This window comes from Mobula birostris, chromosome 17 (assembly GCF_030028105.1).
Source record: "Mobula birostris isolate sMobBir1 chromosome 17, sMobBir1.hap1, whole genome shotgun sequence".
Classification (NCBI taxonomy): domain Eukaryota; kingdom Metazoa; phylum Chordata; class Chondrichthyes; order Myliobatiformes; family Myliobatidae; genus Mobula; species Mobula birostris.
This window is the reverse complement of record NC_092386.1, coordinates 39,960,445-39,973,595: the sequence shown is the minus strand read 5'-3', so window position 1 is coordinate 39,973,595 and position 13,151 is coordinate 39,960,445. Positions and strand designations below refer to the sequence as shown.

The following is a 13,151-nucleotide window of genomic DNA, read 5'->3' as shown; positions in this document are numbered from 1 at the left end:
ATAATTAACCTACTAACTGGTACCTCTTTGGACTGTGGGGAGGAAACCGGAGCACCTGGAGGAAACCCACACATTAGCTGGATTTAATTTGTCTTGTTTGTTCATGTATTAGACTATCTGGGCTCATTATTTTATAATGATATTATAATTATATAATTATAACTTATCCGTGTAAGCGGAACAAGTGCTACACATGCCCTTACACACACTTCCTCCCTTACTACCATTCAGGGCCCCAAACAGTCCTTCCAGGTGAGGCAACACTTCACCTGTGAGTCGACTGGGGTGATATACTGCGTCCGGTGCTCCCGATGTGGCCTTTTATATATTGGCGAGACCCGACGCAGACTGGGAGACCGCTTTGCTGAACATTTACGCTCTGTCCGCCAGAGAAAACAGGATCTCCCAGTGGCCACACATTTTAATTCCACATCCCATTCCCATTCTGACATGTCTATCCACGGCCTCCTCTACTGTAAAGATGAAGCCACACTCAGGTTGGAGGAACAACACCTTATATTCCGTCTGGGTAGCCTCCAACCTGATGGCATGAACATCGACTTCTCTAACTTCCGCTAAGGCCCCACCTCCCCCTCGTACCCCATCTATTACTCATTTTTATGCACACATTCTTTCTCTCACTCTCCTTTTTCTCCCTCTGTCCCTCTGAATATACCTCTTGCCCATCCTCTGGGTCCCCCCCCCCTTGTCTTTCTTCCCAGACCTCCTGTCCTATGATCCTCTCATATCCCCTTTTGCCTATCACCTGTCCAGCTCTTGGCTCCATCCCTCCCCCTCCTGTCTTCTCCTATCATTTTGGACCTCCCCCTCCCCCTCCAACTTTCAAATCCCTTACTCACTCTTCCTTCAGTTAGTCCTGACGAAGGGTCTCGGCCTGAAACGTCGACTGCACCTCTTCCTACAGATGCTGCCTGGCCTGCTGCGTTCACCAGCAACTTTGATGTGTGTTGCTGTCATTATTTTATATGGTTGGATCCACATCAATATAGTAAACTTACTGTAACAGTTTGGCTGTAAAGAAGACTGGTAAATTTTGATGTACTCTATATTCTCATCCATTTCTAGTTGTCACATGCAGTGCATCTAATTGGCTGAATACTGTAATGGCACAAAGCCAGGATGGATTGTCTATTTGGTACTTCTGGCAGAAAATGGTAGAAAATCCTTCAGTATTTTTCCTTGGCCCTCTTGTGCTAGTCTCCACCATCATTCAGGACAGGGTTATATTAAGGCTTCCTCCTCTTTAGTTATCCGTAACCGTATGCAACTGAGTGCGGTATGACTGGGAAACAGGTGGTGTGATTTATTAATCATGGGATTGTTTAGCTCTGTATAACATGTACTGCATTTGTGATTTACTTTCACCTCGTCCACGTTGCAGTTTTGCCAAGTTAGAATCTTATTTAAAGAGTTGAGACTAAAGCAGGTTTAAAATTGTTCAATATCCCAGGAGTTCATAACAGAAAATAGAACCAAAAAAGTCATGATCAAAAGCTAACTCACAGTAGGAGAAAAGAAAGGTGGAAAGGTTTAATGTTAGAAATATTAGAGCTGATAACTTTGGCCATTGAAGACTCAGTTACTAATCACTGGCCAATTAAAGCGGGGGGGATGGAAAAGAGTGGACTGTTTACTTGGTCGCAGGGACACCAAAGTAGATAATGGCAAGACTGAAGTGATTTGAAAACAAAAATGAATATATTCAAAATTTATCAAATACCACAGCTAGTGAGCATAGAATAAAGGTCAATAAGACTTAATGCAGGTTCAGCTTCAGGTAACAGAGTTTCATGTAAGCACAAGCTCGAACAGGGTTGATGATCCAAGATAGCCAGTCAAGAAAACATCATAATTGACTTCTAGAGTGAACAGTAAGAGGTATATCAATACAATCTGATGAAATGTAGTTATTAAACTAAGTGGGTTAATGACTCAGAACATGAAAAATTCTAATTTGCCACTCTTCATAAAATATGATTAATTTATCCCTCAATAAATTCTGTCGTCATCTTCTGGACCAAAATATTACAGATGATGGAATTCTAAAATAAAAACTAAATGCAAGGAGTATCATGAACAAAGCTGATGAGCTTAGAGCGTGGATCAGTACTTACAACTATAATGTTGCGGCCATTACAGAGACTAGGATGGCTCAGGGGCAGGAATGGTTACTTCAAGTGCCAGGTTTTAGATGTTTCAGAAAGGACAGGGAGGGAAGCAAAAGAGGTGGGGGCGTAGCATTTTTGATCAGAGATAGTGTCACGGCTGCAGAAAAGGAGGAAGACATGGAGGGATTGTCTACGGAGTCTCTGTGGGTGGAAGTTAGGAAAAGGAAAGGGTCAATAACTCTACTGGGTGTTTTTTTTATAGACTACCCAATAGTAACAGGGACATCGAGGAGCAGATAGGGAGACAGATTCTGGAAAGGTGTAATAATAACAGGATTGTTGTGGTAGGAGATTTTATTTTCCCAAATATTGATTGGCATGTCCCTAGAGCGAGGGGTCAGATGAAGAGGAGCTTGTTAAGTGTGTTCAAGAAGGTTTCTTGACACAATATGTAGATAAGCCTACAAGAGGAAAGGCTGTACTCGATCTGGTATTGGGAAATGAACCTGGTCAGGTGTCAGATCTCTCAGTGGGAGAGTATTTTGGAGATAGTGATCACAATTCTATCTCCTTTACCATAGCATTGGAGAGGGATAGGAACAGACAGGTTAGGAAAGCGTTTAATTGGAGTAAGGGGAAATATGAGGCTATCAGGCAAGAACTTGGAAGCATAAATTGGGAACAGATGTTCTGAGGGAAATGTACAGAAGAAATATAGCAAATGTTCAGGGGATATTTGCATGAAGTTCTGCATAGGTACATTGCAATGAGACAGGGAAAGGATAGTAGGGTACGGGAACCGTGGTGCATAAAGGCTCTTGTAAATCTAATCAAGAAGAAAAGAAGAGCCTACGAAAGGTTCAAAAAAACAAAAAAAACTAAGTAATGATAGAGATCCAGAAGATTAAGGCTAGCAGGAAGGAGCTTAAGAAAGAAATTAGGAGAACCAGAAGGGGCCACGAGAAGGCCTTGGCGGACGGGATTAAGGAAAACCCCAAGACAACCCACAAGTATGTTTAGAGCAAGAGCATAAGACATGAGAGAAAAGGATCAATCAAATGTGACAGTGGAAAAGTGTATATGGAACCAGAGAAGATAGCAGAGGTACTTAATGAGTACTTTCCTTCGGTATTCACGACTGAAAAGGATCTTGGCGATTGTAGGGATGACTTACAGAGGAATACAAAACTTGAGCATTGAGAGGCAGGATTTGTGAACATTTGGAGAGGCATAATATGATTAGGAATAGTCAGCATGGCTTTGTCAAAGGCAGGCCATGCCTTACAAGCCTGATTGAATTTTTTGAGGATGTGGCTAAACACATTGATGAAGGTAGAGCAGTATATGTAGTGTATATGGATTTCAGCAAGATATTTGACAAGCTACCCAATGCAAGGCTTATTGAGAAAGTAAGGAGGCATGGGATCCATGGGAATATTGCTTTGTGAATCCAGAACTGGCTTGCTCACAGAAGGCAAAGAGTGGTTGTAGATGGGACATATTCTGCATGGAAGTCGGTGACCAGTGATGTGCCTCACGGACCCCTACTCTTCATGATTTTTATAAATGACCTGGATGAGGAAGTGGAGGGATGGGTTAGGAAATTTCCTGATGACACAAATGTTGGAGGTGTTGTGGATAGTATGGAGGGCTGTCAGAGGTTACAGTGGGACATTGATAGGATGCAAAACTGGGCTGAGAAGTGGCAGATGAAGTTCAGCCCAGTTAAGCGTGAGGTGGTTCATTTTGGTAGGTCAAATATGAAGACAGAATATAGTATTAATGGCAAGACTCTTGGCAGTGTGGAGGAACAGAGGGATCTTGGAGTCCCGAGTCCATAGGACACTTAAAGCTGATGTGCAGGTTGACTCTGTGGTTAAGAAAGCTTAGGGTGCATTAGCCTACATCAATCGTGGGATTGAGTTTAGGAGCCGAGAGTTAATGTTGCAGCTATATAGGACCCTGGTCAGACCCCACTTGGAGTACTGTGCTCAGTTCTGGTCACCTCACTATAGGAAGGATGTGGAAACCATAGAAAGCGTGTACAGGAGACTTACAAGGATGTTGCCTGGATTGGAGAGCATGCCTTATGAGAATAGGTTGAGTGAACTTGGCCTTTTCTCCTTGGAGCGACGGAGGATAATAGATGACCTGATAGAGGTGTTTAAGATGATGAGAGGCATTGATCGTGTGGATAGTCAGCTTTTTCTCAGGGCTGAAATGGCTAGCACATGACAGCATAGTTTTAAGGTGCCTGGAAGTAGGTACAGAGGAGATGTCAGGGTTTTTTTAAAAAACTCAGAGAGAGCTGAGTGCATGGAATGGGCTGCCAGCGATGGTGGTGGAGACGGATACGATAGGGACAGGTACATGGAGCTCAGAAAAATAGAGGGCTATGGGTAACCCTAGGTAATTTCTAAGGCAAGGACATGTTCAGCACAGCTTTGTGGGCCGAAGGGTCTGTATTGTGCTGTAGGTTTTGTATGTTTCTAAATGCTCAATAAAGCAGGCAGCATCGAAAGGGGAAGAAATTTGGTTTCTCTCCATGGAGAATGGCTTAACTTGCTAATTATTTCCAGCATGTTTTTTTCTTCTGAATTTCCTTGAATATTTTAAGGTGGTCATATCCTCAGTTATATTTAAAGACTTCAAGTCAAGTTTCGATTTTGATAAATGTTCAGTTCATTAAGTTCGATTTTTAAGGAGATCAAGCTGAAACTTGTAAATCTTAAATGGGAGTTCAACAATACAGCAAGAAAATCTGCAGTACGATATGAATGCTTCAAAGTCTATGTTAAAAGCCAACTACGATTAAATCATTAAACTCAAAATTCCAAAACCTACTTACCTCATTGGAAACATCAACAACCAAGTTGTCATCACTCTTCTCTCCATCACTATCCTAGAAAATATATAGAAACAATAATAATTTTACATTTTAATGCAATTAATATAAAAATTTTAATTGAATTCAGAAAAGTCCCTAAAATAGTAGAGGTAAATACAATCAATGCATTTGGAGATGGTTATATAATATCTTGTATCAGTTAAGCTGGAGTCCATGACAGCCAAAAGCTAGACGAGAGAAAAACTGGAGAGCACAACCAGACGTAACAATAATGTCACTGCATTACTATCGTAAGGTATGAGGCATCCTTTGTCAAATTAGTTCAGCCCAGCTCAGATCATTCCTAAGTTAGTATGATAAGACACACAACTGCGAAATGGAGCGGGTGGGGAGGGAAATAAAATCACACAAAGCTGCAATGTGAGAAGGTCTTTTGGGCATTGGTGGAAATAAGCTCCATTGTTAAAAGGGCTTCATTCTTCACACAAGGAATGAACTAAGTATTGTCAAGTTTAAGTAACTAACATTAAACGCTCAGAAAGTCATATTTCTCTACATAAATACAGCCTTATTCCTTAGAAGGAATAAGTTGGTGGTGGAATGGTGATGGAGAAGGAAGTAACAAATCCTGATGCTTATACTAATATGTATTCCCAGCATAAAAAGGCAAATTTTCAGTTGACCCAGGATCAAATGTCATTTCGGAGCATGCTTCTTCCAGTGGAGTACTAGGTGCAGTGTTTAGCCAGACACCCAGCTCCCATCATATTTAGCCTACTGGAGTGTAACACAATACTGAGTTAACATGAGAAGTTTATCCGCTAATGAATTGGATTTGACAGCCAATGAGACTTCAATCAAAACTCTGTTATAAACATTTTTTTTATTTGCAAAGCAAAATTACTAAACAATACTCCTAAAACAATTAAGTATATTTTAAAAATTAAATTAATTAAAATTGGAAAATTAGCTCTACTCGCCATTCTCCTGGAACTGAATTCATCCCTTTTATTTGGCTGGGTCTCCTGTACTTGTTCCAGGTCTAACCCTCAGCAAGCTCCGCGATCAGATTTCTTAGCCTGAGAACTGGGTCGCGTGGAGAGGCTTGGGTGCCCCATTGAATGGTGGAGTAGAGAGGCAGCCAGCAGTACAGCTGGCAGGGCAGAAGATGCTGCCACTGGTTTAAGTTTGTGCCAGCAATGGATGGCAAGGCTTCCATTAAAGACACAAAGGAACACTCTGGCACAAAAGCTGGTTATGAGAGTGGAAGATTATCCCTATTATGTCAACACACCTCATTGTCAGATTGATATAATTTGCTGCTAGATTGTATACGGTAGGAGTGTCACGAGTGTAACCACTTCTAACGTACACTTTATTCCCCCGTCAACAAATGGCGACGCCGTATGCATATAAAAACCCCGCCCCAAAAAACATAATAACATACAATGTAACATGTAACATTCACGACGATCTTAACCCTTAACAGTCTGGGTGAATTCTGCCTAATGAAATTAAGGAGTTCCTACCCACAGCCCCCCAGAATTCAGCCTACCAGACAAAGCCAAACGAGCAGGGGCCCACAAAACTAGGCTAAACCTACTCCCATCTTCATGGGCAGGAAGATCAGTCAATGGCAGGGCGTCTGGAGGTGGAAGGCTTGCCCCTCTGTGGGGGCTGAGTCACTCCCACTGGAGAGTCCAGGTCCAAATGGGCAGGCTTGAGACGATCCACAGAAACACTGTCTGGGATAACTCCAAAGTCCAGCGTAAAAAAATTTATCCCCTGCTTCCAACACGTGGAACGGGCCATCATAAAATAGCCACAGGGGACTCCGATGTCCATCATGACATATATTTCGCCTCCCACAGACCCGTCAACAGGTGTGACCGCGGCAGGCCATGCCTCATCATGGGCACTGGAGTGAAAGTTTTGGTGCTGTCCTTAAAAACCGACCGCTGCTACAAGGCGGATCATGGGACCGTGGATGTTGGGAGAAACTCTCCATAGCACCTGCAGGGGTTGACTGAAAATGAGCTCCACAGAAGACTGAAGGTTCGCCTCAGGGGCCATCCTCAGGCCCAACATGACCCACGGCAGTCTGTCCACCCATCAACCGTCACTGAGGCATGCATGGAGAGCAGTTTTCATTGAACGGTGGAACCGCTCCCACAGACCGTTGACCTGAGGGTGATAAGCCCTGGGTCCGGTGCAATCTGACCCCCAGGTCACGGACAACTGCACACCAACACTCGGACATAAACTGCGTCCCTCGGTCTGAAGAGAGATCCAGTGGGACGCTGAATCAACTGATCCACGAGCCAACAAACGCTCACACCACCTCCACAGTTGACATGGAAGACAGCAGCACTGCCTCCGGCCAACGTGTGGTCCTATCAACGACCGTGAGGAGGTGAGTAAACCTGCGGGACAGGGGCAATGGGCCAACCAAATCCACATTCACGTGGTCGAAACGCCCCTCAAGGACCGCGAAAGGATCCGAAGGAGCCTTGGTGTGTTGATGCACCCTTGCGCGTTGACACACCAAACAAGCACTAGCCCAGTCCCTGACGTCCTTATTAAGCCTGTGCCCCACAAACTTTACTGTCACCAGTTTCTATGCTGCTCTCCGGTCCGGGAGAGAAAGCCCTTGGACCGCATTGAAAACGCATCGCCACCAGCTCGCTGGTACAACCGCCCTGGGTCGCCCATTGATACATCACACAGTAATGAAACGCCACTGTCACCGAAAGCAACGTTCACCAATTTCTACCCTGTGTCTGCCGAACACAGCACCTGCACGCTCGGGTCTGAAACCTGGCCTGCCGCCATCCGAGCAGCCCACGCCCAAATGGACAGCACCAGTGAAGGACTGGGACAGGCAGTCAGCTGCAAGGTTACGCTTCCCCGCAGTATGCTGGATGTCTGTGGTGAGCTCTGAAATAAAAGGAAGATGGTGCTGCTGCTGAAAAGACCAAGGTTCAGAGACCTTAACCATGGCGAAAGTTAGGGGCTTATGATCCATAAAAGCTGTAGGTGAACAGCCCTCTAGGAGAAAACGAAAATGCCGCACTGCCAAGTATAGGCCGAGAAGCTCACGGTTGAATGTACCGTACTTGCGCACATGGGATGAAGCTGGTGGCAACAAAAGGCGAGAGGCTGCCAAATGCCGTTGACCAACTGCTCATGTACCGCACTGACCATGCAAGCTGACACGTCTGTAACAAGAGTCAGGGAGGGGGTGCACCAGCAGCATTGCATTAGACAATGCCTGTTTAGTGTCCGAGAACGCCCTGGACCTTTCCTCCATCCAGCCCATGACGTGCTTGACCGCTTTGCTCTTGAAGGCTTTGCAGAGGGGGCCGACGAGCTGAGCAAATCTAGGGACAAAAGGTGATAAACAGGAGTAGAAAGTCTCTGCTTTGTTGAAGTACCAGTTCTGGATATCACTGTTGGCACAGGAATTTGGCCCCCAGCAGGGGTGTAGACACCGCCAATGCAAAATTCCAGCGGAATTTCTGCCCGCTGAAGCACAACACCATCTCACATTTACCAAAAATCCGGATGGCATTGCCATTCGCAGCCTCGAGAGACGTTCCATATTCTCCAGTTCAAGAGGATTTGAGTACAGGAGCAGGGAGGTACTACTGCAGTTGTACAAGACCTTGGTGAGACCACACCTGGAGTATTGTGTGCAGTTTTGGTCCCCTAATCTGAGGAAAGGCATTCTTGTCATAGAGGGAGCACAAAGAAGGTTCACCAGATTGATTCCTGGGATGGCAGGACTTTCATATGATGAAAGACTGGATTGACTAGGCTTATACTCTCTGGAATTTAGAAGATTGAGGGGGGACCTTATTGAAATGTATAAAATTCTAAAGGGATTGGACAGGCTGGATGAAGAAAGATTGTTCCCAATGTTGGGGAAGTCCAGAACGAGGGGTCACAGTTTGAGGATAAAGGGGAAGCCTTTTAGGACCGAGATGAGGAAAAACTTCTTCACACAGAGACTGGTGAATCTGTGGAATTCTCTGCCACAGGAGACAGTTGAGGCCAGTTCATTGGCTATATTTAAGAGGGAGTAAGATATGGCCCTTGTGGCTAAAGAGATCAGGGGGTATGGAGATAAGGCAGGTACAGGGTTCTGAGTTGGATGATCAGCCATGATCATACTGAATGGTGGTGCAGGCTCAAAGGGCTGAATGGCCCACTCCTGCACCTATTTTCTATGTTTCTATGTTCGTATGTCCAATTTAGATGCAAGTAGGATTCTCACCTGAGCACCCGTGTCACAGAGGAAACAGCATCCGAAAACGAAGTCCATAACGAACAACAAACTACCTGACCTTTCAACGCCCACAGCAGTTAACGAGTGCTGGCCATTCCCTTTTCTGACTCTTTGACCCCGCAGGGTGGGTGGCATTTAGCTCTCGGCCCAAACCTTGCGTGGTAGAAATACAGGGTGTGAGACAGTCGTTGAGCTACGGCGATTGTCTCATGTTCAGGTGGTGACAAAGCGGCAAAATCGTCCAGCTGCATGGTCGCAGCTGTTGGTGAGGGGAAACACCTTGTCAGTCCCTCTCACTAGAGCCTGGAGGTCTTTGAGGGGAGAGCCAGCCAGAGCCAACCGCACCTCACCTAAGTAGTTTTTGCAGGAAAAGCTCTCTGAAGATGAAACATGGCTGACGTCCACCAAGAAGGGACACCATACGGTCCATCAACTCCAACGGCTTGGAGTCGCCTAAGCCAAGCAGTGAGAGGAGCCAACAGGCAAGCTCAGACTCGGAAAGTTTGAAAATCTCTAGAAGGAGTAGCTTAAGGGTCTCATACCTGCCGACTTCCTGGGGTGCTGTAAGACACTCATCACCCTGGTCGCCATAGAGGTGTCTAACGCCACGATGACATAGTAATATTTCATGTTGTCTTGTGAGATTCCCTGCACTGCAAACTGGGCCTCTGCCTGAGCAAACCAAACGGTGGCGTGCTCCTGCCAGAATTCAGGGAGATTGAGAGCAATGGCATTTGCAGTCATGATTGTAAAACGAGCGAAATCACTCTGGAATGGTCCACAGGAGTGTCGGGGTCACCAATGTAGCAGTGTCGACAAAAATCAACACGAGTGTAATTACTTCTTATGTATACTGTACTGAAACTTCCAACAAATGGCAATGTCATATATATAACAAACTCTGTCTCCAAAATGTAGTAACGTACAATGCAACACAAAATACACAGTAATCTCAACCCTTAACAGCCTGGGTGAATGCTGCCTAATGAAATTAAGGAGTCCCTACAATACTAACACCCCAATGGCCAAAGTCAAAGCTCCTACTTCTAAAGCTAAAGCAAATATTTTCACAGCAGTTGAAGGTAGAGTTCATGATATGCACAGGAGGGAGAGAAAAAATAAATTATAGAATAATTTGTTGAATTACAAATAAAAAGACTCACATAACGCTTTGCTAAATCTTTATCATCAGTCTTCTGCTTCTTACTATCTGAGGAGTAATCATTCGAACTTCTGTGCTTCTCTGCAGCTCTGAAGCTGGCTGATGGAGATACTGAGGAGCTCTGTAAAGACAAGTATTCAAATCACAGATTTCCTCATTAAGGTATTAATATTCTTTCAATAAATGAATCATTCATAGCAATAAAAGGCACAAAGATCTTGATGGAAACAAAATACTTCATTTACCTTTTGCTATTTTATCCAAACTGCATTAAAGGTACATTAAAAGTGAATCTCTTACTAACTCTTCCTTCAGTTAGTCCTGACAAAGGGTCTCGGCCTGAAACGTCGACTGTATCTCTTCCTAGAGATGCTGCCTGGCCTGCTGCGTTTACCAGCAACTTTGATGTGTGTTGCTTAAAAGTACATTTATTTACTTTAGCTTTCAACATCCTTTTGAGTACATACTTCCAGTTAAGCATGTCTACAGCAGCATATTTATATTAGGAGATATAGTCTGACAGTAAAACCAAGCACAAACTTGCATATTGTAGCTTTTCACACCTCCCAAAACATATCAGAGAACAGCTCTTGCAGGCATGAATGAAGAACATTCTAACAATGAATGATAATACTTTTATATTTGATTGCAGTGATGCAATATTATGTTATCCCCATAATGTCATCCAAAACTTGTTACATGATTCCTTTTTTCTGTTATGTTCTTCTCATTTAACACTGCTTTTGTCACAGATCTGCATTAGGTATTTTCCTAATACCACTAGCTTACAGTGTTTGCACCCTTAGTTACATTCCTACATGTTTCCCCATCTTCTCTGCAATTTGCATCGACCCTATCACTCCTTCAAGGATATTCTGATTCTTGGCCTGTTGTGCATTGACTCACATTGTCAGGTCTTTTGAGCAAAATGATTCATGCTCCGGACCTCAATTAGAAATACATCCATGCTTCTTTAAAATTATGCAAAATTATGGCTCAAAGTTCAAAATAAATTTATTATCAAAATACATATATTTCACTATAAACAACCCTGCGATTCATTTTCTTGCAGGCATACACCATAAATCCAACGATAATTAATGAAAGACCACACCAAGCGGGTGACAATTAGTGTGCAAAAGGCAATCAGCTGTACAAATACAAAATAAATAATAATAATAAAGAATCAGCAATATGTCAAGAATATGAGATGAAGAGTCATTGAAAGTGAGTCCATAAGTTGCTGAAACAGTTCAGTGCTGGGGCAAGTGAAGTTATCCCCTTTGGTTCAAGAGGCTGATGGTTGTGGGGGTCCCTGATGATAGATACTGCTTTTCCGTGACAATGCTCTGAGTAGGTGTGCTCAATGGTGGGGAGGGCTTTACAGATGATGAACTGGGCCGTATCCACTACTTTTGGTAGGATTTTCTGCTTAAGAGCATTGGTGTTTCTCTACCAGGCTGTGATGCAGCCAGTATTCTTACATTCTTTTAATATATTTTACACCCATTACATACAAAACCTAGAATTCAAATTTAAGGTGCTGTAGGCATTCACACCACATGCAAATTAGTTACTTCCAGAGTAGATTGTGCCTTCCTGGAAAATTAACCCAGCACTCCCAGTTGCAAACTGAATTTGAATGGCAAATAAGGAGAACCACAGCCCATTATTTAAAGTACGATTATACAGCAGAAAGTGAACTTCAGAACGTCTTAGCCTAACTTTCTGGGCAATTTTGTGCAAAAGTGACATCAATGGATTTGCATTTTTCTGTCTTCCTCTAATGCAGAGGTTCCCAACCTGGGGTCCACAGACACCTCGGTTAATGGTGGGGGTCAATGACATAAACAGACGTTGAGAACCCCTGCTCTAATGCAAAAAAAAATGTCCAAACATTATGTCAAGAATAGTTATGGGCATGCCAAAGCTTTTCAAACGGCCTTCCTGGAATCAAAGAAATTCTACTTAATCCAATACACTAAAAAAAAATCAGAAACAAGGGAAAAAATTGACTTTTGTAAGTCATTAACTACCAAACTAATTTTCCTTTATTTGATTAGTTTTGAGTTATAAATATTTCCTCAGTTGATTTAGTTCCCCCAATGATAAAATTATTCTCTCTTTTGCCTCGACCTCTTTGCTTAACCTCACATGACCCTAATTAAATTCCAGTAGTTCCCCACCCCACCAGAGTTAATAACAAATATAACAGTGCAATGTTTCTTCTTGATGCAACATTCCACCTCCCCATTTCCCCTCACTCTCATCCCATCTCCCCCTCTAAAACCCATCAACTTTTCACACTAACCCAGAATTCCAATCATCTTTCACCCACTGCTCCCATCCCAAATCAAATAATAAAAAATACACCTCCACTATCTATAAATATGCATGACAATAAGCAGTCTCTAACACAATTCTCTATAGTTATCTCCAGGTTATTACTGTTTCCTTAACCTTTTGTTTTGATCCTATTTGCACTGCATCACACTGGGTAATGTACAATGCTGAATTCCCCAATTATCAGACTATTCAGTATATGTTTAGACTGTACTTGTTAAGAACAGTAGAAGCCCAATAGCTAGATAGGTCAAAACAGTTTGTATAAACCCTTCACAACAGGAAATGTTGCATTCTATGCCCACTGCTTCAATAAACATAGAGGATCATTTAGTCATACAGAGTGCTTGTTTAGTGGTTTGCATTCTGTGAACCATGAAT

At 43.3% G+C, this 13,151-nt stretch overlaps 1 protein-coding gene across 8 annotated transcripts in view; it reads right to left on the bottom strand.

The window, feature by feature from the left end:
- LOC140211627 (transducin-like enhancer protein 4) overlaps window positions 1–13,151 on the bottom strand; it is a 156,702-nt gene that overhangs the window by 26,139 nt on the left and 117,412 nt on the right. For all 8 annotated transcript variants that reach the window (XM_072281565.1, XM_072281566.1, XM_072281567.1 and 5 more), the window contains 2 exons: window positions 10,429–10,548; window positions 4,978–5,031 (listed from right to left, as the gene is read on the bottom strand). In XM_072281565.1, the coding sequence (XP_072137666.1) occupies window positions 4,978–5,031; window positions 10,429–10,548 (174 nt within the window). The remainder of the gene's footprint in view (window positions 1–4,977; window positions 5,032–10,428; window positions 10,549–13,151) is intronic.